General features: G+C 40.2%; 1 protein-coding gene across 2 annotated transcripts; it reads left to right on the top strand.

Moving 5' to 3' along the window:
* Window positions 1-1,777: 1,777 nt before the first annotated feature.
* Window positions 1,778-20,806, top strand: LOC136632756 (dual specificity protein phosphatase 8-like). 2 transcript variants are annotated; one of them, XM_066607894.1, is made up of 7 exons: window positions 1,778-1,935; window positions 5,740-5,959; window positions 7,000-7,129; window positions 10,110-10,276; window positions 14,897-15,056; window positions 16,299-16,422; window positions 17,453-20,806. In XM_066607894.1, exons 2-7 carry the CDS (start codon window positions 5,750-5,752, stop codon window positions 18,222-18,224), a joined length of 1,563 nt encoding a protein of 520 aa, XP_066463991.1. In that variant the 5' UTR covers window positions 1,778-1,935; window positions 5,740-5,749; the 3' UTR covers window positions 18,225-20,806. The 2 variants fall into 2 exon arrangements, with proteins under 2 accessions (XP_066463991.1, XP_066463992.1); XM_066607895.1 differs by lacking the exon at window positions 1,778-1,935 and adding an exon at window positions 2,686-2,981.
* The last annotated feature ends 1,304 nt before the right edge of the window (window positions 20,807-22,110 follow it).

Here is a 22,110-nt window from a genome sequence, read left to right as displayed (position 1 = left end):
CTGATGGCCAGGTCGGATCCGGCTGCGTGAATTCTCGCAGCGGGACCCGACCCGAGCCCCTGCAGAGAGCAGCGCAGGCACTCACCTGCTCCCATGGCCCTGGCTGTTTTATGTGCCGGCTGCCGGGCAGCCGGCGCATGCGCAGACCGGAGCCAGCGGCCAGGGAGTGAGATTTCTGTGCGGGGCTCTGCGAGCCCGCACAGAAATAGACCATGCCGCGATTTGTTTGCCGTGCGAGATTTCGCGTGGACAAATCGCAGCCGTCTGTTCAGGATTGCGTTTCTTAACGCAATCCTATGGCAGCTTCCACGGACGGAAATTCCGCGGGAAGTCCTGCCGCGGAATTTCCGCACGTCTGCAGGCGGCCTTAGGGTTGATCAAGGAATCGCACAGTGAGTGGTCAAGCCCGATAGTACTGGTCCCAAAACCGGACGGTTCCATCAGTTTCTGTATTAACCTTAGTAAATGGAATGCGGTATTTAAGTTCGATACATATCCTTGACCCTTTCAATGAAACTATTGGCCATTTCAATGGCTGAGACCATCGGTGCAAAGTTTTTTGTGCGTGTGCGATAGCGCACAACTTGCACGTGCAAAAATTACAGTAAAATATGCTGATACGCATGCAAATATGCAATACATATTCTGCAAATCGCACTTCAAAAACACTAAGGCTAGTCTCACACAGGTGATCGCAATACCGCCACGAGAAATCACAATTTTGCTCATGAGATGTCTGTGCATCAGCGCTGCTTATTCTCCCAAAAACATCACTGCAGCTGGCGATTTTGTTCACGCGCCTTTCTTGAGAGAAAGACAATAGGACTTTCTAATGTTAGAGACGCATCTCATCACATGAAAATCGCTAGTCCGTACGTTACAATGCGATAAAACATGGGCGATAAAAAAAGAGCAAAACGCAGAACGATAGGACATGCCGTCATTTTTTTTTCACGCAATATCGCATGCGTCAAAGCATCGCTAATGTGAAGGAATCCATGGAAAAGCATGGGTTTCATAACTCTGCGTTTTTACTCGCACCACGCGAAAATCATGTGATTTTATTATTCGTGTAAAAATGGCTTAACGCTTCTTTGAATCTGGCCAAAGGCTAAATTTACGCTGAATTTATATTTACGTAACATTTCGCATACGCCTGCTTCTAACCCCTCATTATGTGTATAACGTACATTTGTGACTTTCGGATCCTAACATATTCTGGCAGAGCAAATGCCAAAAGAGCACCCAAGCTGGCTTATAAGTAGCCCCAATACAAGCAGGGGTACAATGTGAAATAAACATGATTATAACAATTAGCAGTAGATGCAGAATAATCCTTCTTACTTTCTCTCAGCAATAGAACTATTGGATGTTTTAACCTTCTTACATGCATTTGTAATTTCACATATGCAGAATATTAAATATGACTTCATTGTTTAACTCTAGATAGTTGCACTTGCAGGATTTTGCTTTTTAAAAAAAAAAAAAATTAAAAAGCTGTTCATTATTATTAGCATTTAACTGTTTTCCTCTATTTCAAAAATGAAATCCATTGCTTTTGTCTGATTCAGCAATGCATCCATGAAAGGGTTAATGCTGTGTGTGTCAGTGGAAAATCCACCAAGGGATTGTTTTAATCAGGCTAAGAGGTGACATCACAGCTCGGGCCTGACATGCATCCTGATTGGCTGGAGATGACATCAACCTGAGTTATTTTTAACCCTCCCCCTGCCCCCCCCTCCTCTCCCTGCACATTACCTCATCCTCTCTGCTGGCTCCAGTCACCATAACAATATAGTACAGAGCACCTGGGACACTCTGCTACCTCCTAGCTCTGCTGGCGCTGCGTCTGTCCGTCCATCCATTGCAGGTACTGCTGCTGTCACAGGCTGCTGCATTGGCTTTAGTGGGAAGCCTCCAGAGCTATTGATAAAGGTGAGGTCTTTGTCATCTTTTGCCTTTTGTTTAATGTTTTTTTTTTTGTATATTCATAAACGCAGTTTTGTATTATGTTGGTTGTGTTTTTCTCTATTTTACGCCTCCTTTCCCATTTTATACTTGCGCTACACAATGAAAGAGCTGCTGCAGGCTCCATCTCCATGTTGTTCTGTATCATCGATGGCGCAGACATATATTGTGTCATGCACAGACAGGTGCAGCTTAGAACATTGCAGATGTAGCAGAGCTGAGTTTGTCATTTAGCACAATTTATGGGTGATATTACAGTGTGGTTGTATATAGGACTGCAGGTTAACCTATATGCACTACTGATACAGCCCCAAATCGTAAAATTCTGCGCCCTCTGTACATCTACAGTATACTTGTGTGACTGCACTGTCCTCGCTTCTCCCAGACCAGCTGGTCAGATTTCTCTGGGAAAGGCAGAGGTAATCCCTCCCAGCAGCTGTTAGGATTCAGTCTTGCACGGATTCTATGATGCATTTTGCAGGCATTGTGCTGCTGATCGGTGCAGTCATAACTGGAAATGTATCTAGAATTCTGTTAGCACCGTCCAGCAGCTTTCTATCTGCAGTCTCCGTCTCCTTTCTGCTTGCAGCATTTTCTGCATATTTGGAAGCCGCTTCCCACATCCCTGTTTCCTGTGCATGACTGATATGTTGGAATTCCATTTCATTCTCATTACTGGAAGTAGAGAAAAAAAAAGGAAAAATTCCATGAACGTGCCTTAATGCGGAGATGTGTGTGTTTTCCGCTATATTGGCTCCTACCCCATTTTGCTGTAGTAAGGCCAGGAACGCATTGCGGAGCAGAGCGGATCAAATAATGCATAGCTCATGTATCGTCAGGAAATTGCAGGGAATTTAAAAATGAAAGGGATGTAGGGAAGAGAGCAAGAATATTGGGACATCCGGATATTTCACAGTCGTGGAGGCCATACAAACTTCGAAAGAAAAAAATATTTAGGCTTTGCTATAGGGTGGACCTACTATAGGACAAAGGACATTTTCTGGTATCCCCGGGTAGGTACCAATTAACAAAATGGGTTTGTTTACCAGTAGAGATATATAGTCATGATGGTGTGTACAGGGTGTGGGGTATGGTTGAAGAATCATTTTGTGTAGAATATGATATTTGATGTTGTTTAATGGTTTGAATTAAGACATTACATAAGGATTGTATTTACAAATATCATAGTTAGAATGTTTGATTTGACTGATCGTTTTGGTATGGAATTGCTGTTTGTATCATTATTGTAAACAACATTGTATACAGTTATTGTATCATTATTGTAACATTGTTAAGTGTTCTGCTCACCTAGAAAGTGGGGAACAAAGGGAAGGATCACAAATAAGATATAATGCGAGGAAAGAATAACCAGACATTAATTAGATATATATAAAAAATAAACCGATGGTGTGAGATTACTAATTCAAGAGAAAAAAATAATGTAAGATTTAATAATGTTGTAAAACTGGCTCTGGGATTGCATTTATATTAATTAATGGGGAAAAGGACAATAAATAGCAATTTTAAAACCAAATTACATATATTAAACATTGGATTTTGGTTGTAGGGTTTGCATTTACTTTGCTTCCGTTTCGTAAATGAGGATTTATCCAGGAGCCATTCTAAGCCTAAAATGGATGATATTTAGTAACAATGGGGGACATAAAAAGCTATAGCGTTTGGCTGGTAATTACCATAGCATCTTTGCATTATATTGGAGTTCATCAGATGGAGGAGAGAAATCTATAATGCAAAGTAACTTGTGTCCTATTGATTAGTGGTGATCTTTAAAATGACTTTTGTGGCCATGTAAGTCGTCGGTCCTCATTTCACTGCTCTGTGATTGATATTTACAGCAATATGTCATGCCTCTGGTATCTCATTACATCATAGATAACATGTCCCTCTTACACCATGACCTCATCTGCAGCCAGACCTGTCATCAATGACCTAATGCACAGACCAAAGAAGGCTGTTGCTGGGCAGTGGGTTATCTATAGAAAACACAATCACACAATAGAAAATAGCATTTCATTATGAACTCATGTGTGCTATTACCTAACACATGTAGAATGGAGAAAGGCGATTACATGGACAAGATTGAACCAGTTCCATTTTTTTTTCAGTAGCACAATCTGCAGTGCATTTGTGATAGGCCTGACTATGCTCTGAATTATGCTCGTCCGTCACTCTTCCTGCGGAAGCCACTGAACGAGGAGGGAGTATTTCTCTTGTAAAATATTAATGCCCCTTCTTTCATTGTAGGCCGCATCCATGGCACAGTACTTGGTGGCGTTATAGCATGTTAAGACCAAAATGGCGTTGCAATAGTACATGTATTTATCTATTTGCCCAGTTTAGATGCAGATTCTTACAGTTTTTCATTTATTTTAATTTCTATTTTTTTTTTATCTATTTTTTTTTGTAAAAGTGATGCATTCACCCACCTTACCCCTCACCAACTATAAGAGCTTGGCATTTGTGAAAATTGTAAAAAAAAACACTTTTCATGGTTTCACTGAGATCCATTTAATATGTACTGTATAGTTTTAATGGAAAATCAAATTTGTAGTAGACCTTGTAAGCATGCAAATTTAAGTCTATGTTTCTTGCTTAATATCCTAAATATATCCAACTTGTCTCCATGAGTCAGAACAAGGTCATTGAAAAAGAAAAAGAACTCCCAACATATTGTTTTATTATGTGTTCTAGAAAAGCCACATGCAACTTTTGAATTTCCCAAATTACGTCACTTGGCTGTGTTCTTAAGGACATGTAATGAATGGCTTTTTTTCTAAAGTGCTTCATGTTCTGACTTGTCTTTGCTGCTGATTTTAATAAAGTACCAAAAAATTCTCAAAACTCAAGGAGCTTAAATGAGCATTAATTTCTATGTGTTGGTTAAAAAAGGGATCATTTTAAAAAAATAATAAAATTCTGTATAATCTTCTTTTACCCCCACTTGGTAGAACAATCTTACTTTTAAATCTGTGACTGCTATTAACTTTAATAGTATCTATTGTGTTTGATAGATTGTAACCTCTAATCCCAATGCACTGCCCTTTAGTCCTCTGAGCAAATTTAATCAAGATTTATTGTTGGAGGTTGTTTTTGGAGTCAGGTATTTACATAAATCAGGTTTTTCATGTCAGCATTCTTGTACTTGTTTAAGCTAGCTGAGTGGTACTGAATATCTTGGACTGGAATACACCCATTAGTTAATACTGAAAATATGTTCTGGTTACATAATACATAATATTTTATTGAAGAATTAGGCATGGCACATGCTTATCTCTGGATATCTGATCTCACGGCCTATGCTTTTTAGAAGTCTGCTTTATCAGTCTTATAAGGAGACAGTGAAACTGTCTCAATAAACTTCTTAATAATGGCTTGCTAAATTGATAGGCCTTCCAAATATTGGTTGAACCACTACAATAGGTAACGGATGCACCGTAACATCAGAGTTAAGAAATCCAGTGTAGTCCCACCAAAATACTTGAAGAATTGGTGGAGTAGAATGATGCTGCAGAAAGTGGGCAGTCCATCCATGATGACATGCGGAGGTTTCCATCTTACTCAAGAGGGTGTAATGGCGTCATACATTTTCAATATTAGCAGACACCGCATATTCAATGTTGAAGCCAATATAGATGATTAGAATACCTCTGGAAATTGTTACTAGTAGAAATGTACATTAATGACTATGTATAATTTAGTATTTTGGTGTGTATTTATAATTTATGTTACATGTTTTATATTTTCTAACAGACTGATCAAAATGGGTGGAGAGAGGAAGCCTCCCCAAGCAATACAAGCCCAAAAACTGGCTGGCATCTTGAGGGAGGACAGTGAAGGGGTCCTGGTAATTGACTGCCGCTCATTCAGTGAATACAACAATCTCCATGTGATGGGCTCCGTAAACTTGTGTGGCTCCAAGCTGGCCCGAAAACGTCTTCTAAAGGAACTTCTTGTACTACCGCACCCTAAGGTTTGTTGTCAAAGATACATCAGACTTCACCATTAAAGAGAGCTGAGCTCAGAGCATCATGTATCTTGTTACTATCGACATTCCTCCAAAATAATTAGGATGCTTGTTATGTGATACCCCTTCTGACTCCATGTTACTTTTAAATTAATATGAATCATCCAGTCCTAAATATAGTCCAGTCAGGGTCAATATTGCAGCAGACAGACGTGGGCAACAGGAAACCTCGTGCTCAATAGCCGACAAGTCTTTATTGGCTTGCAAAATGCAAACTTGTTAAATTTGAAGAAATCTAAGAGAAACACAAAGATTTTACAAAAGTAAAGTTCCCACGGTACGGGATCATAAGGAAGGATAGGAGAGATGATAGAAGATCTTGCTTTTGTAAATGTTTTGAATCCTGAAATCTTTGAGTTCCGTGTTTTCAGAAGATTGCTGGAGTGTCAGAGACTTTCTGAAATCCTTAAGTTCTATCTAGCCATTTGTTAAGCTAAATAGGCACATCAGATCAAGGTTAGCCAAACCTGTCAGTATTGGTGGTGTTGACAATAGTCTATATGTAAGGTGGCTTCTGACTGATGGCAGGTGCTGGTGGAAAGAAGAATTGGGCATTTTTAGATCCTTTGTTGCCTTGGGAAATAAGCCACTGCCAGTCATGTCTGGCAGTGGCTTACTTACCTACAGCCAACAACGTTTTATTGCATATAGCCACCTTATACTTATAGCTGTTTTCTTTTTGAGGTGAGGGTGAGCCTGGTGACAACTAGTAAGGTGATTATGGCTCACACATGGGTTGTTAACCATCTTTCCCTACTCCTAAAAGACAGATTTACTTAGTTATGCACCAACACATCCTTAACTCTTGTGTTAGTGAAATTAAGATTGCTGATCAGAAAATCCATAATTGAATAGGTGACTTGTTGATGCTTTGAGGTTAGCACCTAATATTCCTTGTTCCATCAGACAAGTCTCACTTGCTTCATGTCAATGGATTTGGGTTTCTACCTTCTTGACATTTCCGATTTTCTTTTCTAATTCAACAGATTGATACTTCATTTGAGAAGCAAGTAGTTGTTTATGACCAGGGCAATCAAGAACTATCTGCCGGCCATTTTGTGTCATTGGTAGTTGGGAAGCTAGAGAAGAAATACAGCTCAGTTTCTCTTTTGGAAGGTAAGGGAAACATAATGTTTTGGAGTAAGAGTGTACACACACGACAACACACCCACATCTGTATGTATACATTATCAATACTTCTGAAGTCCACCTGCGTAGATATAATAATTATAGACTCTGTGTCAAGGGTGGTCTCGTAAACACAACCCGGTTTTAAACAGAAGCCATCCTTGTGATCAAATGATCTCCTTGATTCTGGCCATGGTTTTCGAACCAGTTGTTCAGGAGAAATGTTGTATCACATGGTAGCCATTAGATTGAATGACCTCCATATAATTCATGGAGGGACTGGTTCCACCGGATTGAGAGCAGATCCCTACTCTGTTTCATAAAGGGGTCCTGATTAGAGATGAGCGAACCTACTCGGCCACGCCCCTTTTTCGCCCGAGCGCCGCGATTTTCGAGTACTTCCGTACTCGGGCGAAAAGATTCGGGGGGCGCCGTGGGTGAGTGGGGGGTTGCAGCGGGGAGTGGGGGGGGGGAGAGGGAGAGAGAGAGGGCTCCCCCCTGTTCCCCTGTTCACCCGAGTACGGAAGTACTTTGAAAATCGCGGTGCTCGATCAAGTAATTACTCGAAACGAGTATATTCGCTCATCTCTAGTCCTGATTGATTGACCACTCTCTATGATGTTTATATCACCCTATTTGGAAAGGGTATCCTTTTAATTAATTGTTAAGGTTTAATTTTAATCCTATATGGGCGCCTTCAAACATGTTGTAAATGCTGCAGAATTTACAGAACAAGACGTGGACAAGATTTCAAAAATCTCATCCAAGTGGAGCAGAAAATTTGCACACAGAATCCACAGCATATTTGAAATATGCTGCGGATTAGAAATTAATAGGATGTCTATTTATGCTGTGAACTTTGACTGAATTTCAACCTTTGAAATACTAAGTTTGAAACCTGTGTCAAATCTGTAACAAAATCCAGGGCAGATTTTACCACCGCTGATTTGATGTGCATTTACTGCAAATTTTCCACTGTGGAAAGCCCACAGCAAATATGGAGTGTGTGAAACCATTGGGGAAAAGTAAAAACTCTACACATCAATTTCACTATAGAAAATATCCATTTTATCAAACATTGAGGAAGACTTACTATTAGGAATTCACCAGTTTTCTAGCACAAATTGCACCAGAAAGCTATCTTAAATGCTTTGTACCACATTTATAATGTGATTGTTTTTAGACACTTTTGGACAATTTCTTGCTACTTTGTAGCTTTGTGGAAAGTAGTTGTGGCCTAAATATGACTCCATTGAGCAAAAATTGCACGAAAATTTTAGTGTCATTTTTGGCGTAAACTAAGCAAACTAATAGGTGGTATAAACCTAGACTCGACAGTCTAAAGATATGCCAGATTTATATTCCAGTATGAGTCAATGTGATAAATCTGGCACATTTTAAGACTGTCTAGTCTAATTATTAGACAGTATTAGTAAATCTGCCCCATTATGCCTAACTAGTGTATAAAAATGTATTCCTAAATCCTATCAATGAAAATCTAGTACAGACTGTGGTAAAACGCAAGCTGCTCTCAATTAGTCAATATTCTTTTTGAATGGTGGTAAAAGCTGAGAGTAAGATGATCTAATCTACATTCAGAAAATGTGATCGTGCCATTGATTTTTTTTATTCCCCATTCAAACGAAAATTGTCCTATTGACTAACTCATCTATTTCCGAGTGATATCATGGTGATATCATGTTTTAAAAGACTCGGCACACGTACTGTATTTCAAGAAGTGGTGTTTGAGCCATGTCTGGCTATGTGAGGTCATTGCCCAAGAGAAAAACCCTAGCAAAACCATGAAGTGGCTTGGAAGTTAATAGGCAGTAATGGAATGTGTTCACTAACTTCCAGAGCAAAAAATAAAATAAGGAAATATTCCTTTTTTTTTATATATCTCTTGTATGACATCTTTAAATATATTAAAGGAGTTGTCTCATCAATACCTCATAGAAGACTTCCTAGATTTAAGTACGCTCGGGGCCCAAATCTTCGAGCCACAATGTAACTGCAGCTGTTATTTTAGTGAACCTGGCATATCCAAGTAATACATGGAAAACAGAATTTCCCCTACAGCCACTTTGAATGATATTTGCCATGATGATAACAACTGATAGCCCAGGGTTCCAGGAGCCGGAACAATGGCCATGAGCTAATTACCAGGGTGGTTACAGTATTTAGAGATTATTGACCATCAACTTGACATAAAACTCTATACCAACGCTAGATTTCACATAATCTGTATTGTTAGCTTTCCAACCTGCTCCTTTTATTTTCTACTTACCTGCCACTCTATATGCTATAGTAGTTCTTGCATTATAGTCATGAACCAGGGAGATCAGGATGAATAGTACTATATGTCCCTTATGCTATAAGGATGTGTGAATATAACCACAAATTACAAAGTTTTTTTTATTTATAGAACTTTGTGGCTATGACCGGTAAGGAAACATTGAAGGCCTATTGGAATAGTTTTAAGCAGAAGTGAATAGATACAACATATATAGAAATGCAAATGGTAACAATAATCCTAATTTTGCAGTACTGCATTGACCTCTCTCAGAAGTAAACTACACCTCTAGACTTACTCTGGCAATCGGCCTAACTTGGATTTGCAGGCGTACATTAAGAATTGGCATTGAACCAACTTCGAGTGCCGGTCAGAATCAAATTTTCTCACACTCACAAATCATCTCACCCGAAAGAAACACTGTATTATCATTGCAGTCATCCTGCTTTAAATGGCATATGCCGTGATCCCATCATCCAGTCCACACCAAATTAGGTAACTTGCCAAAAATAGTGGGGAGGAGAAAAATACAGCTCAGTACACCTTTCTATAACAGTAAATAAAGTTATCCAATGCAGGGCACGAAAACAAACCAAAGCAGAATATATTTTTATAGATTGAGTTGGTTGCATTTGCTCTGTCAGCTTTTAGAATTTATGTTGTCTTCTTCTGCAGGAGGGTTTGCAGAATTCTCATCACAATTCCCAAACCTCTGTGAGGGCCGCACCTCGAATATTTTGCACACGAGTATATCACAACCTTGTCTGTCCACATCAACGGTGTCGGTTACCCGTATCCTGCCGCACCTTTACCTGGGCTCCCAGAATGATGTCATGGATCAGGTATGAACCATAAACATACGCAGGTCATATTACATGCTGCTTCCTCTACTGCTGCTGAATGAGTTTAACCTTTTGTCTTCAACGGTTGATAGGTGATAAGCTATATGGCTTTAACCTGTGCACTTGTTCTTGTAGTCTGCAGAATGGCAGACTTTATTTGCACCTTTTTTCTTATTTTGACTTGTTTTTTTTGTATAGGACATTCCACAGAAAAAAAGCTATAGTTCTGTAGGCAGTCCATCATTTGAACCTCACTAATTACCTACACTAAGTGGCCATGATTAGGGCTGGCAAATTAAGTACTTTAGCCTTATGGCTGATACATTTAATTCCTACACTTTGTCATTTTCATGTTTGGGAGTAGGGGGCACCATCGTACTTTTTTGTCTCAGGCAACAAAAGGCTAAAAGGACCCCCGGTAATGTTGTCCCTTGGAGTGACACTCCTCTCAATAGTGCACCATTGAAATTCACCCGTGGTCCTCTTCTATTAGCTGAAAGTACGTCATGCCCAGATGTAACCCTCAAGCTAGATTCATACCAAAATCTGTCCACTGTGCATTATATAGCCCCATACAGCTCTGTTAAGCTAAAAAAAATGGCAGTCTGTTATGCTTTGCATTGGGTGCATGGGGTTGGAAATTACCATTTATAAAGTGGTTTACGAATGAGAGCGACTGATTCTGGTGTACAGGGAATGCCATTTTTAAAACTGAGATCACACAATGGCAACCATTCTAGATCAAACCAAATGTCTGGTGGCTATTTAGTGTATGTAGCCCATTGAACCTTTAGAGTAGACTGGGAGACAATCTGAAACTGGCCATATATATTAGGTTAATATTGATTGAACCCACCGACCATCTAATGTGTATGGGTAGGGGCATAGCTAAAGGCTCATGGGCGCGGATGCAAAAGTTGGGGAAGGAGGGCAACTTCTCTTAACGCAGAGGTGTAACTCGAAGCTCCTGAGCCCAATGCAAAATCTGTAACAGTGCCCTCAACTATAATGCTTTATTCATAGTACTTGGCTCCCTATATGGAGAAGAGAGGCCTTATGGGCCCCCTAAAGCTCCTCGTCCTGGGTGCAACTGCATCCCCTATAGTTATGCCAGTGTGTATGGGAGCCTTCTAACTCTCCCCTGACAGTAAATGGAAGAGAAGGACTGGGCAGTTGGATTTCAACATGTCCAGTCCTTTTGTTCTGAGGGAAGATAAGCCTCCACTGGAGGAGTCTGGCAGCTGTTTCCTCCCTTCTTCTCTGAGCACACAAGCTAAAGATGCATGTGTATGGGGGCTGAAAGTGATGGTTGTGGGCTGAATAAGACTTTGGCAGAAAGTTATGTAATGTGCATGGTCAGCTTTAGACTCTTCTCGAGTTCAATAGAACACTCCGTACTTGCTGAGCTGAACTGTACCACCTGATGAAAAACTAGCAGAAGGCTTGAGATCTGATCTATAGTATATATACAGTAAAATTTCCTAAGTAGGGCAACCACTGTTAAAAAAAAACATTCTGGCAGCCCAGCAGCCATGAAAATGTCAGTGTCAATTTCAAGCTTGAATTGTAAAAGATCTTCTGATCTAGAAGCATAAAAAGCTATGTTAGCGCAGTGAAGGTTGCCTTAGTGGCAGAAAGATGGCTACTTCATACGTTTTGAAGAACACTGACTCGGTCTAGGCTTGAAGTAACTGGATGAGAAGTGTTTATGTTTTGTAATTACTGGGCTGATTTTAAGAATGATTCTGATCATTCTGCACAATATGGTTCCGTGGATTCTCTATTATGGGACATATACCAGACATTGTGATTAATACAATTTATATGAATCACTAGAGAAGCCCATGTCTCCTCTTCCAGAATAATAACCTTGAATGAAAGCAGATTCCACCTTGCAAAGAGCAGTGTCAGCACTACACTACCTCTGCCTTGAGCTTAACGTGTAGGTAATGAACTAGTCTATAGAACACAACCAAGCAGAATGCACTGCAGTACACTTTAGTGCAGGCTTTCATTTATTGCCTTAAATACCATTGAATGAAAGCTCCTGCGCCCACCAGCAATGATTTATGACATATCTATACTGACCAGGCAGCAGAATGAACCTTTGTACGTTTCTAAAGGGAATCCACACCCCAAAATAAGTTCAGGCTTAAAGGTTATGGACACCTTTGGGGACAATTATTTTTTCACTTACTGGGGGAAAAAATGTACTTCAGGTTGACAATCATTTTTGCAATAGGATTTAAGTAAAAAATTTCCAGTTTGCAACTTTTACATATCACTGTATATAGACCTGCAGGCTAAGGTTCAATAGATCTACCAGTAAAGCTGGACTGACGGCTTGGGGTCCTCTTACACTGGACGGTTGTTGGGCCCTTAAACACTCAACAGTCAAAGATTATATCGCTCTTGTGCTTTCACACAGGAGTGATAATTGTTAAGTAAATGAAGGTGGAGCTGACAGGAGATCTGTTGTCACCTGGCTCCATTCAGAGCAGTCTTTTATAGATGAATGACTGCCTGTTTACATGGGCCAACTATTGTCAGGTTTTTAATGCCTGTTTAAAATGAATGCTGAATAATAAACTAATGAATTCTCATTCACCGTCCAGTCGCTGACTGTTTACGCTTAACAATTATCGTTCAGTTTTACGCGATCCAGCGATTAACTGAACGACAATTGTTCTGTGTAAAAGGGCCCAGAGTTTTCTAACAGCAAAGTTTATATTTGGGCCCTTTTACATGGAATGATTATCATTCAGTTAATCGCTGGATCGTGCAAAACTGAACGATAATTGTTCAGTGTAAACACAGCCAACGATAGAATGGCGAACAATAATTCACTTGCTTATCATTCGGCAATCTGACGATAATTAGCCTATGTAAACAGGCAGCTGTTCATGTATGATAACTGCCTGTTTACTCTGAATGGAGGCGGGCAGCCAGAAGAGATCACTGCCACACTCTACTTTCATTCAGCGAGCAATTATCGTTCCTGTAAAAAAGCATTGGAGCGATAATCTTTGGGATGACTGTCGGGTGCTTAAATGTTTGACAATCATCCTGTGTAAAATCACCCTTAGACTACAGTGTCTATACATACACACATAAATATAAATAAATATATATATATATATATATACACATAGATATACAGAAGGCAAATCGTGCACCATTTTTAATTAAACGATATTGCACAACTAATTGTCAGCCCAAAATAGTGTTGATGCATATAAATAAAAAAAATGCACCCAAAGTGCCTCAAAGACTTTTATTGCCTTTAAAGGAGTTATCCAGGGAGCCGTCGCTGAGATACACTGTGGTCGGAGAGGAAGCACTGCTCCAACCCCTGTGTTGCAGATTATGCTCATAATTGCAAGTGCAACTTTTATTAAAATCAATGGTACTACGAGCTGCAATTACCAGCACAGCTTCCATTGATTTCAGTGAGAGCTGCACTTGCAGTTAGAAGCGCCGGCTACTACACAGGGGTCGGAGCCAGGGGCGTAACTATAGGGGATACAGTTGCACCCGGGCCCAGGAGCCTTAGGGGGCCCATAAGGCCTCTCTTCTCCATATAGGGAGCCTAGTACTATGCATGAAGCATTATACTTGGGGGCCTGGTACAGATTTTGTATCGGGGCCCAGAAGCTTCAAGTTACGCCTCTGGTCGGAGCAGTGCTTCTGCTTCAACCCCAGCGTATCCCTGCAGGCACTGGCTGGATAACCCCTTTTAAAATCTATGTAGTTTCTCATGCCACCACTCAACAGGTGGTCTTCTGGTGGAATGGGATATTTCTAAAGCTGTATGATGCAATGGAGCCACCCATTTTACAGAAACTCTCCTGAGATTGACTGCTAACCGTAAAATGTTCCCTGTAACACTTACTATCTCATGAGAAGCATTCAAGCCGCAGTGGTGAATCTCTCTGTGGGATTTGTTCAAGTAGCATGAGTCATATTTCTACATACAGCACCATTAATATATGTTATCTGAACAGATCGTTTGCTACATTTTTGTTTTTCTATCAAACAAAATGAATACTTTCATCAGTCTTTTTGTAGTAACTTTTCTCAGAATTGAGCATTGTCCATCCATTACAAAAGACACGAGAAAATACATATAATTTCAAGTTCATAAAGTGTAACTTATTTTATGTGTATTTGCCCTTTTATCCTATTGTAGGTTCAGTAGCCAACTTAATAAGTGCTGTATCTCAGATCCCAAGTTTTAAGAGTCCAAGAGTCCTACATATTAAAGGGGTTGCCCACCTCTTAACTATTGATGACCTATTCTAAGGATAGGTCATCAGTATTTGATCGGTGGGTGTCCACCGTTTGGGATCCCCACTAATTAACTGTTCTCCCGGTGGCTGTCGGTCTGTACAAAGCAGTAAGCGGACTGTTTGGTAATGCAGGCACGGTTCCCATTGTATTCAAGGATATTGCTAAATAGAAACTGTAACTTGAGTAAGTGGTCAACATGGTGGGTCAACCACAAAGATCTATTCTTTTTTTAAAGCAATCATTTGTGTGACTCGCGGGGGTTTTTTCTTGCTATGAATTGGTTTCTCATTTTCAGTGATCTCATTGTGCTGCTTAATGTCCTTTTTATAGGAGGTGATTAATCAGAATGGCATCACGCATGTGCTGAACGTCAGCTACAGCTGTCCAAAACCCGTCTTCATCTCTGATAACCATTTTCTACGCATCCCCATCAATGACAGCTACTGTGAGAAGATCCTGCCCTGGCTCAGTGCAGCTGTTGAGTTCATAGGTATCTTTTCCTCTCTGTCATTCCTATTATTACACATCTGATACAGTGAATACATCTGCTGTCGTTTAGACTGTATTCTATCCCTATACTGTAATTCAAGGGTAGGAAATGTTTGGTTCATACATTCATAGCCTGCCCTTCAAAATCCATGCTCACAGTCTGCTCATTTGTTTCGTAAAACTGCTGACCATGTGAAACAAGGACAGACTGGTTGCACCACAGCAAATGCTGCTCTTACTTAGGGGCACTATGCTTTCACAATACAATATAGGGTCTTGAGCAGTGGGAGGGGACTTTCCTCCATAGCAGGGGGGACAAACTAATTTTCACCGAAGGTCACATCAACCTTATGGCAGCCTTCAAAGGGGTGATTGTAATTGTAGGACTGTATAGTAATAGTGACCCCCATAGTGGCCCCAGTAGTAATTGTGTCCCCAATAGTAATAGTATCCCCCATAGTGATCCCAATAGTAATAGTATCCCCCATAGTGGCCACAGTAGTAATAGTATCCATTTATGTGGCCCCAGTAGTAATAGTATCCCCCATAGTGGCCCCAATAGTAATAGTATCCATTCATAGTGGCCCCAGTAGTGAGAGATGAGCCATAGACTTCTACAGGGCTAGCCACGGAAAAGTAGCCCAACCCCACACTCTTATGAAATCTGACTAAAAGAAAATCTTTGTTGCCCATAGCAACCTATCATAGCGCAGCTTTCATTTCGTATACTACTGGGGTGAAATGAAAGCTGCACTGTAATTGGTTGCTATCAGTGTCAAGGGCAGATTTTCTTTTTAGCCCGCTTTCATAAGAGTGTGGCACCGGGCTGCTTTTCCATGGCCATCCTGTAATATATTCTATTGTCTGATTTTCACCTCATCCAATTGCAGCCAATGGGAAATAGAGTATCAGCCTCTATGTTGTAGCTGTTGTTGGGGATCTCCGCATCTCCCACCAGTGAGGAATTCTGGTATCCCTTATAATAAGCCTCACATAGTCCAGTCAACCATATTCCAGCGTACATTTTCTCTTTAGCAAATGAAAACATTGATCTAATTGGTGGCTGTGGGTAACTCCTTTATTTTTAATGTTCAATAGGGGGCGCTAGGTAACTCACACAGCTATAAAATGTTGCATAGTTTTCTTGTCTTTTGTGACTCCAATATTTCAAATCTTTGCTCATTCATTAACCAAGCTGCTGTACATTTTATATTGATTTGTAAAGTATTTTATGTTTTCATAGGAAAAGTGGAGTTGGTAAATGGAAAAGTTTTAGTTCATTGCCTGGCTGGAATTTCCCGATCAGCAGCTGTTGCCATTGCTTACATCATGAGTTCAATGGGGCTTTCACTGGATGATGCCTACAGGTAAAGTAAAGGCAATAAGCCTGATAAACAGTGTATAAATGTGCAATTCATAAGTGGCTGGAGCTAAAATTTGAATGTAATGAAGTCCGCGTCCCTGACGCTTCTGTTTTAGGAAATACTCGCATTCCCCATAAAATAACAATTCAATAGCATAATTTCTTAGAGCTCTGTGTCGTTCCTCCTGAAAATGTATAAACTAAATTGACAATGGGTGTTACTATTCCCCTTGTCAATAGGGTGTGTCCCTACACAGTCTGGTACTGGCAGCACATATTAACAAGTCCAGTTGTCAATTTATTCATACATTGCCAGGAGAACATACAGAGGAAATGCACAATACAGAGTTCTATGAAAAAATGCTCTAGAATGTTTGTTTCATGGGAAATACAAATATTTACTAAAACAGGATCTGTCACCTCTGACATGTCTAAGTGTATAATGCTGTATCATGTAGTATTTCTATATGCAAATCCTTAGTATATTAACTATAATTACCTACCACCCTCAATTACTAATTTACTAAATTAATAGGGAAGAAATATGTCTGTCATATGAATCCTCTCTATAGACCTGAAGACAAACAAGACTCCTTAAAGGGATTGTCTAATTTAGAAAGCACATTTTCAAATACCCCTAGAATTCTAGCGGGTTCCCTTGTTCTGGACCCTCATATATTAGCCAGAGCAGAGAGGAGGTACGAAGAGTGTCTCTTGGCTCATCGATGCATTCTATGAACAGCACATTGATTTTTTGTCAGAAGGGTCCTTCGACAATAAGCTTAATGTCTCCTGTGGTGACGCTGCAAAGTAATTAAAGACTTGCTGCTGGGTTCCCCCATAGATTACAGATGATTGCTGGGGTCACTTTGGTAGGAAACATTGTGATCAGCTTATTGTCGAAGGACCCTTCTGACAAAAAGGATTCTCAAAAGCTTTGCATAATGAGACGTCTTTTTCTTTGTGTTGCTTTTTCGACCAGTCGTCTCGTTATGTTTCTTCATTATAACAATATCATTTTCTTGCTTAAACAGGTTTGTTAAAGAAAAAAGACCCACCATTTCCCCCAACTTCAACTTCCTTGGTCAGCTTCTTGAATATGAGATGAGTCTCGTCAATTCCCGGCAATCACATCCAGCCCAACCACTTCATCCAGACAGCCCTACAGACAGAGAGTGCTCAGAGCTGCCATGTCCTGATAAGAAGGCAAACATCGAGCAGATTTGCCAAAGCAATCACAATCTCAGCTCGGTGTCCCACGAAATAGAAGTGGCCATTGATGCCAACAAATTGGACAGCAACTGTGCAAAGGACGAGGCTGAGTCAACCCTGGCGGGCAGGTTTACCACCATGGGGATCTCATCCGATCAACGCCGTGAAATTAGTAGCCTAAAGCGTTCTTTCTCTCTGGACATAAAATCTGTGTACACTCCTTTGTCTTCTACAGAATCGCACAAAAACTTTTATCAGCCTTCTCAGCTTGTCCCATCCCAGTCTGTTTCCTCCAAGCCTATGGGACTGTGGGATCGCTTTTTAGGTTTTGGACTTAATTTCCTCTACTTCTATTCTGAGGAGGAAGAAGCACAGCAAAATCTAAACCACAAGGTAAGACCAAAGGGAATCTGTGAACAAAGGGATGCTCCAGAAAACCTAAAAAAGAGACGAGCAAACACAAAGAGCCTAGATGAAGGACCTCCTCGTCCATTCACTTTAAACATTCCCAACTGTAAAGGCCAAACATTTCTGAAGGAGAAGACTTTGGAAGTTGGATCAAGGGTGAGGACAATCTCTCCAGTTCCTCTGTGAGGAACACCTCTATCTTCTTAAAGGATGATATGTAGAAAGAACATTTGGGATCTATGAAATGCACAGAACTTTTTAGAACTTGCTGTTGGTTTTCTGCTAAGAACCTTTCTTTTCCGCATGTTAAGATCCCCTCCAGGCCTGAGTAGCATGCTGAGAAATTAACTCATTTTCAAATGTTTCTTCATATTGAATGAACAAATTGTGGACTATTTTTCAAGCAAAGAGCAGATCTTTGGGTTTGGGTGAAAAAAAACTCACTATGTACCAAAGGCCTGCTGTCACTTTTTTTCAATTCTCTTGTGTGCAATTCTCTATACTGACCTGAAGAGGCAGCGTTCACTGCTGCTTTTATGGCCTTCCTTCATAGTTTGGGGATGGTCCTCTAAACTGAGGCTTCAGAAACCAAGAGGTGGCAAATGCGTTGTGTACCCAATATACCTCGTGCTTCACCCTATTGTTGGGGTATTTCGTGGTGTGTTGTGACCATCCTGCTATGAACTCTTTATCCCGCTTGGTCTACCCGTCCAAATTAACGGATTTGCACAGAATGGTCCATGCAATTTCACCCTTGGTGTAATGTAGAAAGGTATTGAGGGTAGTTCTAAGATATATATTTATATTTTCTATTCCTCTAGGTCTTACATGGATGTATGGCCTAGAAGCCAAGCAGTGTCTGTGACAATACTTTGCTGCCCTAATACCTCAGTTATATTTTGTTTATTGCTGTGAAATTTATTTAAGTATCCCCTAACATGTTCGGGATATGTTCCCTTGCATATCATCCCAAAACATGATCCACCTCTCAGGATTCAAGGACAGGATTGTTGTCCTTTTATTATAAGCGGTGGTAGAAAAGCTTATTTTATTTGTTGTTGTTTTTTTCCATTATTTATTTATACGTGTTTCATTTTCCTCTTGCTTATGTTAAGAATCATTGAAGCCGCTATTCTTGTTATTGGCTGTACCTACGACTTTGTGACCTGCTGGAGGAATAGGTTAATACAGTATAGGGAGATTAGGCAAGTAAATGTGGCTTTGGCTCCTTGGGGAAACCTTTACAAGGCATTGAGATGCCCATCAATATATAAAATTGCTCACAATAAATGATACACTCCTAGAGGCAGTTTGAGGTACTGCAGCCAAGCATATTGCATTAAAATGCTTATGGGCTTTTTCCATAGCTTGCACTATCCTTATAAATGTGTAAATGCTATTTCTCTCATGGGGCTCCTTTTTAAGACCCCTTTAGATTATGGAATATTAAGAGTTTAGTGATCTAGTCACTCATGATAGTTTAATACTGTCATTTTTATTAAGTGATGATTGGTTTTATAAATGTCCCTCAAAATCAGTCAAATCCACATTGCCTATCTACTTTTAGTGACGTCTCGAGCCATGTTTGATTTAAGCCTCATGGATTATGTAAAAGCTACTGACATTTATCTTGCTTTTCTTTGGAAAATTCAGATAGCATTCATATAAATAATGTGGCTTAAAGGAACATGCTAGGCAGAACACGACTGTGTTGTAGCTAGTGCAGGGCTGACGTTGGTAGATCATGACAGAGGCGTAACTATAGGGAATGAAGGGGATGCGGTTGCACCCGGGCCCAGGACCCTTAGGGGGGCCCATAAGCCCTCTCTTCTCCATATAGTAAGCCTAGTAGTATAAATAAAGCATTATAGTTGGGGGTCCTGTTACAGGTTTTGCATTGGGGCACAGGAGCTTCAAGTTACGCCTCTAGATCATGATCTAGAAATTCGATGACCACCATAAAGAGTGCCTGTGTCATTGTCCAACCCTCTAGCCATGCTCTTACTGCGTTCCTTTAATAGTGTAATTAAAATTGTTATATTGCCAGCAAAGAGGAATCGTTGCTCCCAATAAATCTAAAGCCAAATGACAAGGCGTCCAAAATCATATCACTTCACATGAGGATAAGAAGAACAGATAAGAGGGCCAGTTGCTAGCAAATATTATTGCACTTGCAGTGTTCGGTGTGATGGTGACTGCAAGTTGGGTTGTCCTATTGGGCAGTAATTGGAGACCTGTTAATGAGCATGACATTTTGGAATATAGGAGTTTATTTGTAATGTCTCATGCACTCCATTGAATACTTGTCTAATGGTCAGTCCAATCCTGGATGAAAGATGGGAGTGCTCTGTAGAATGTAGTTAGTATCTTGTATTATTTGCATATATTCGTGTCTCACTGTGTTTTTATTATATTTATATTTGATTATTCTTTGACGATTGGGTTTGTGCTTTAAGACTAACCATCTCTTGATTAAAGCAATGGCCAAAGAACTTTACTCCACTGTAACTTAATGTGTATGGGACATATGTTTGCTTCTCAAATGGGATTGGGGAATGAAGAAAGCCATTATGGTCTGCTATTCCCATACTCCATTCTCCACAACCAGCACTGATGTCCACATACCAGAGTGTGAACTTGGTTGATGAATGGGAAGATTTCTCTGTTCTTGTGCAGGTACACAATGGTTCTGAGGTTCTCGCAGTTGAATGCATTGCTCCCTAGCGCTTCTCTGGTTGATGATCATAATAAAGATGTGAATCTTTTTATTTCTGTGTTGTGTGTTTACTGGGTTGCTAATAAACATCGGGCTATGTTTGGCAGAGGAAAGTAAATCTGGGTCACAGCTGTTGTTGGCTTCAAGTCCCTGCCCGACCAACAAGGATCAGCAGATGGGAGATGAGCCGGTGCTGATCTGGTGGCTTCATGCTCATTTGAGTTATGTAGTATTGTTCTGCTACACACTTGTTCTTAGTTGGGGGTGGAGCAGGGACGTTATATGATTTATTGGATAGCTCTACAATATCAAAAACATTTTTTTTATTTAATATGGGGTATTTAAGAACAAAAAAATCAAATTTTACAGAGTTTTTATAATTTCAGAGGACTAAAGGGTAACTCTCATCATATATATATATATATCACTTGTCGTTTCATTCCTAGTTTATCAATGGTTATCAATGACACCAATTTAAATATACCATGAAAAAAAGTGGATCACCTTAACCCTATAATATTATTTCCTATTCTACAGATAACTTCCACTAGTTTTGAGGGAAAAAAAGACTGAGCCCTGCCTCTTTTTATGAGCATCCCTGCATGGTAATCCTGACATTTTTGATAGAAAAAACTAGCTTTTGCCTGGAGTTAGAATTATAGAATGGTAGAGCTGGAAGGGACCTCCAGGGTCGTCGGGTCCAGCCCCCTGCTCAGTGCAGGATTCACTAAATATTCCCAGAGTTGACACCCATCCCAATAGTCTAACCTACATGGTTCCCACCAATTGGAGGATCCACAACTGTCTTCTGAAGACCACTGCTGCAGTCAATGTATAAGTTCATGCACTAGGCAGTGCTTGTCATAAAAAAGTGGTACATCTCCAGCTTCAGTAAAAAAAAAAAAATCAAAAACTTTATTATAGCATGATTAAAAAACCTGGGGTACACAATACAGATAAAACTAAATATGCGTTTTGAGCTTTAATCAGTCTTATGGGGGTTGTGCATCGCAAGGTTTTTAATCTTGCTTTAATAAAGTTTATGGTGTTTTTTTTTTTGTTAACTGAAACTGGAGATCTATTACTTTAAGTTATCTACGCAAGGACCAGCATGGCAGTATTTCTTTCTTTGTGCTTTGGATGCATTTCCAGGGTTAATTGGTTCTACAAGGAGACAGTGAGCTGATATCTTGTTTCCTTGAGAACTTGTCATGACCCATGTAGGAACCTGTAGGGCAAGGGTGCACAACTTTTTTGGTCTGAGGTCCGAATGTTGTCTGCCATTCTGATCCACTTTCAAGGGCTGCAAGGGTATTCCCATCTGTGCAGTCCTGCTGTAGGATAAGGGTAAGTACA

The sequence above is a fragment of the Eleutherodactylus coqui genome, chromosome 6 (assembly GCF_035609145.1).
Source record: "Eleutherodactylus coqui strain aEleCoq1 chromosome 6, aEleCoq1.hap1, whole genome shotgun sequence".
In the NCBI taxonomy this organism is placed as follows: domain Eukaryota; kingdom Metazoa; phylum Chordata; class Amphibia; order Anura; family Eleutherodactylidae; genus Eleutherodactylus; species Eleutherodactylus coqui.
This window is presented reverse-complemented; position numbering and strand designations above follow the sequence as displayed.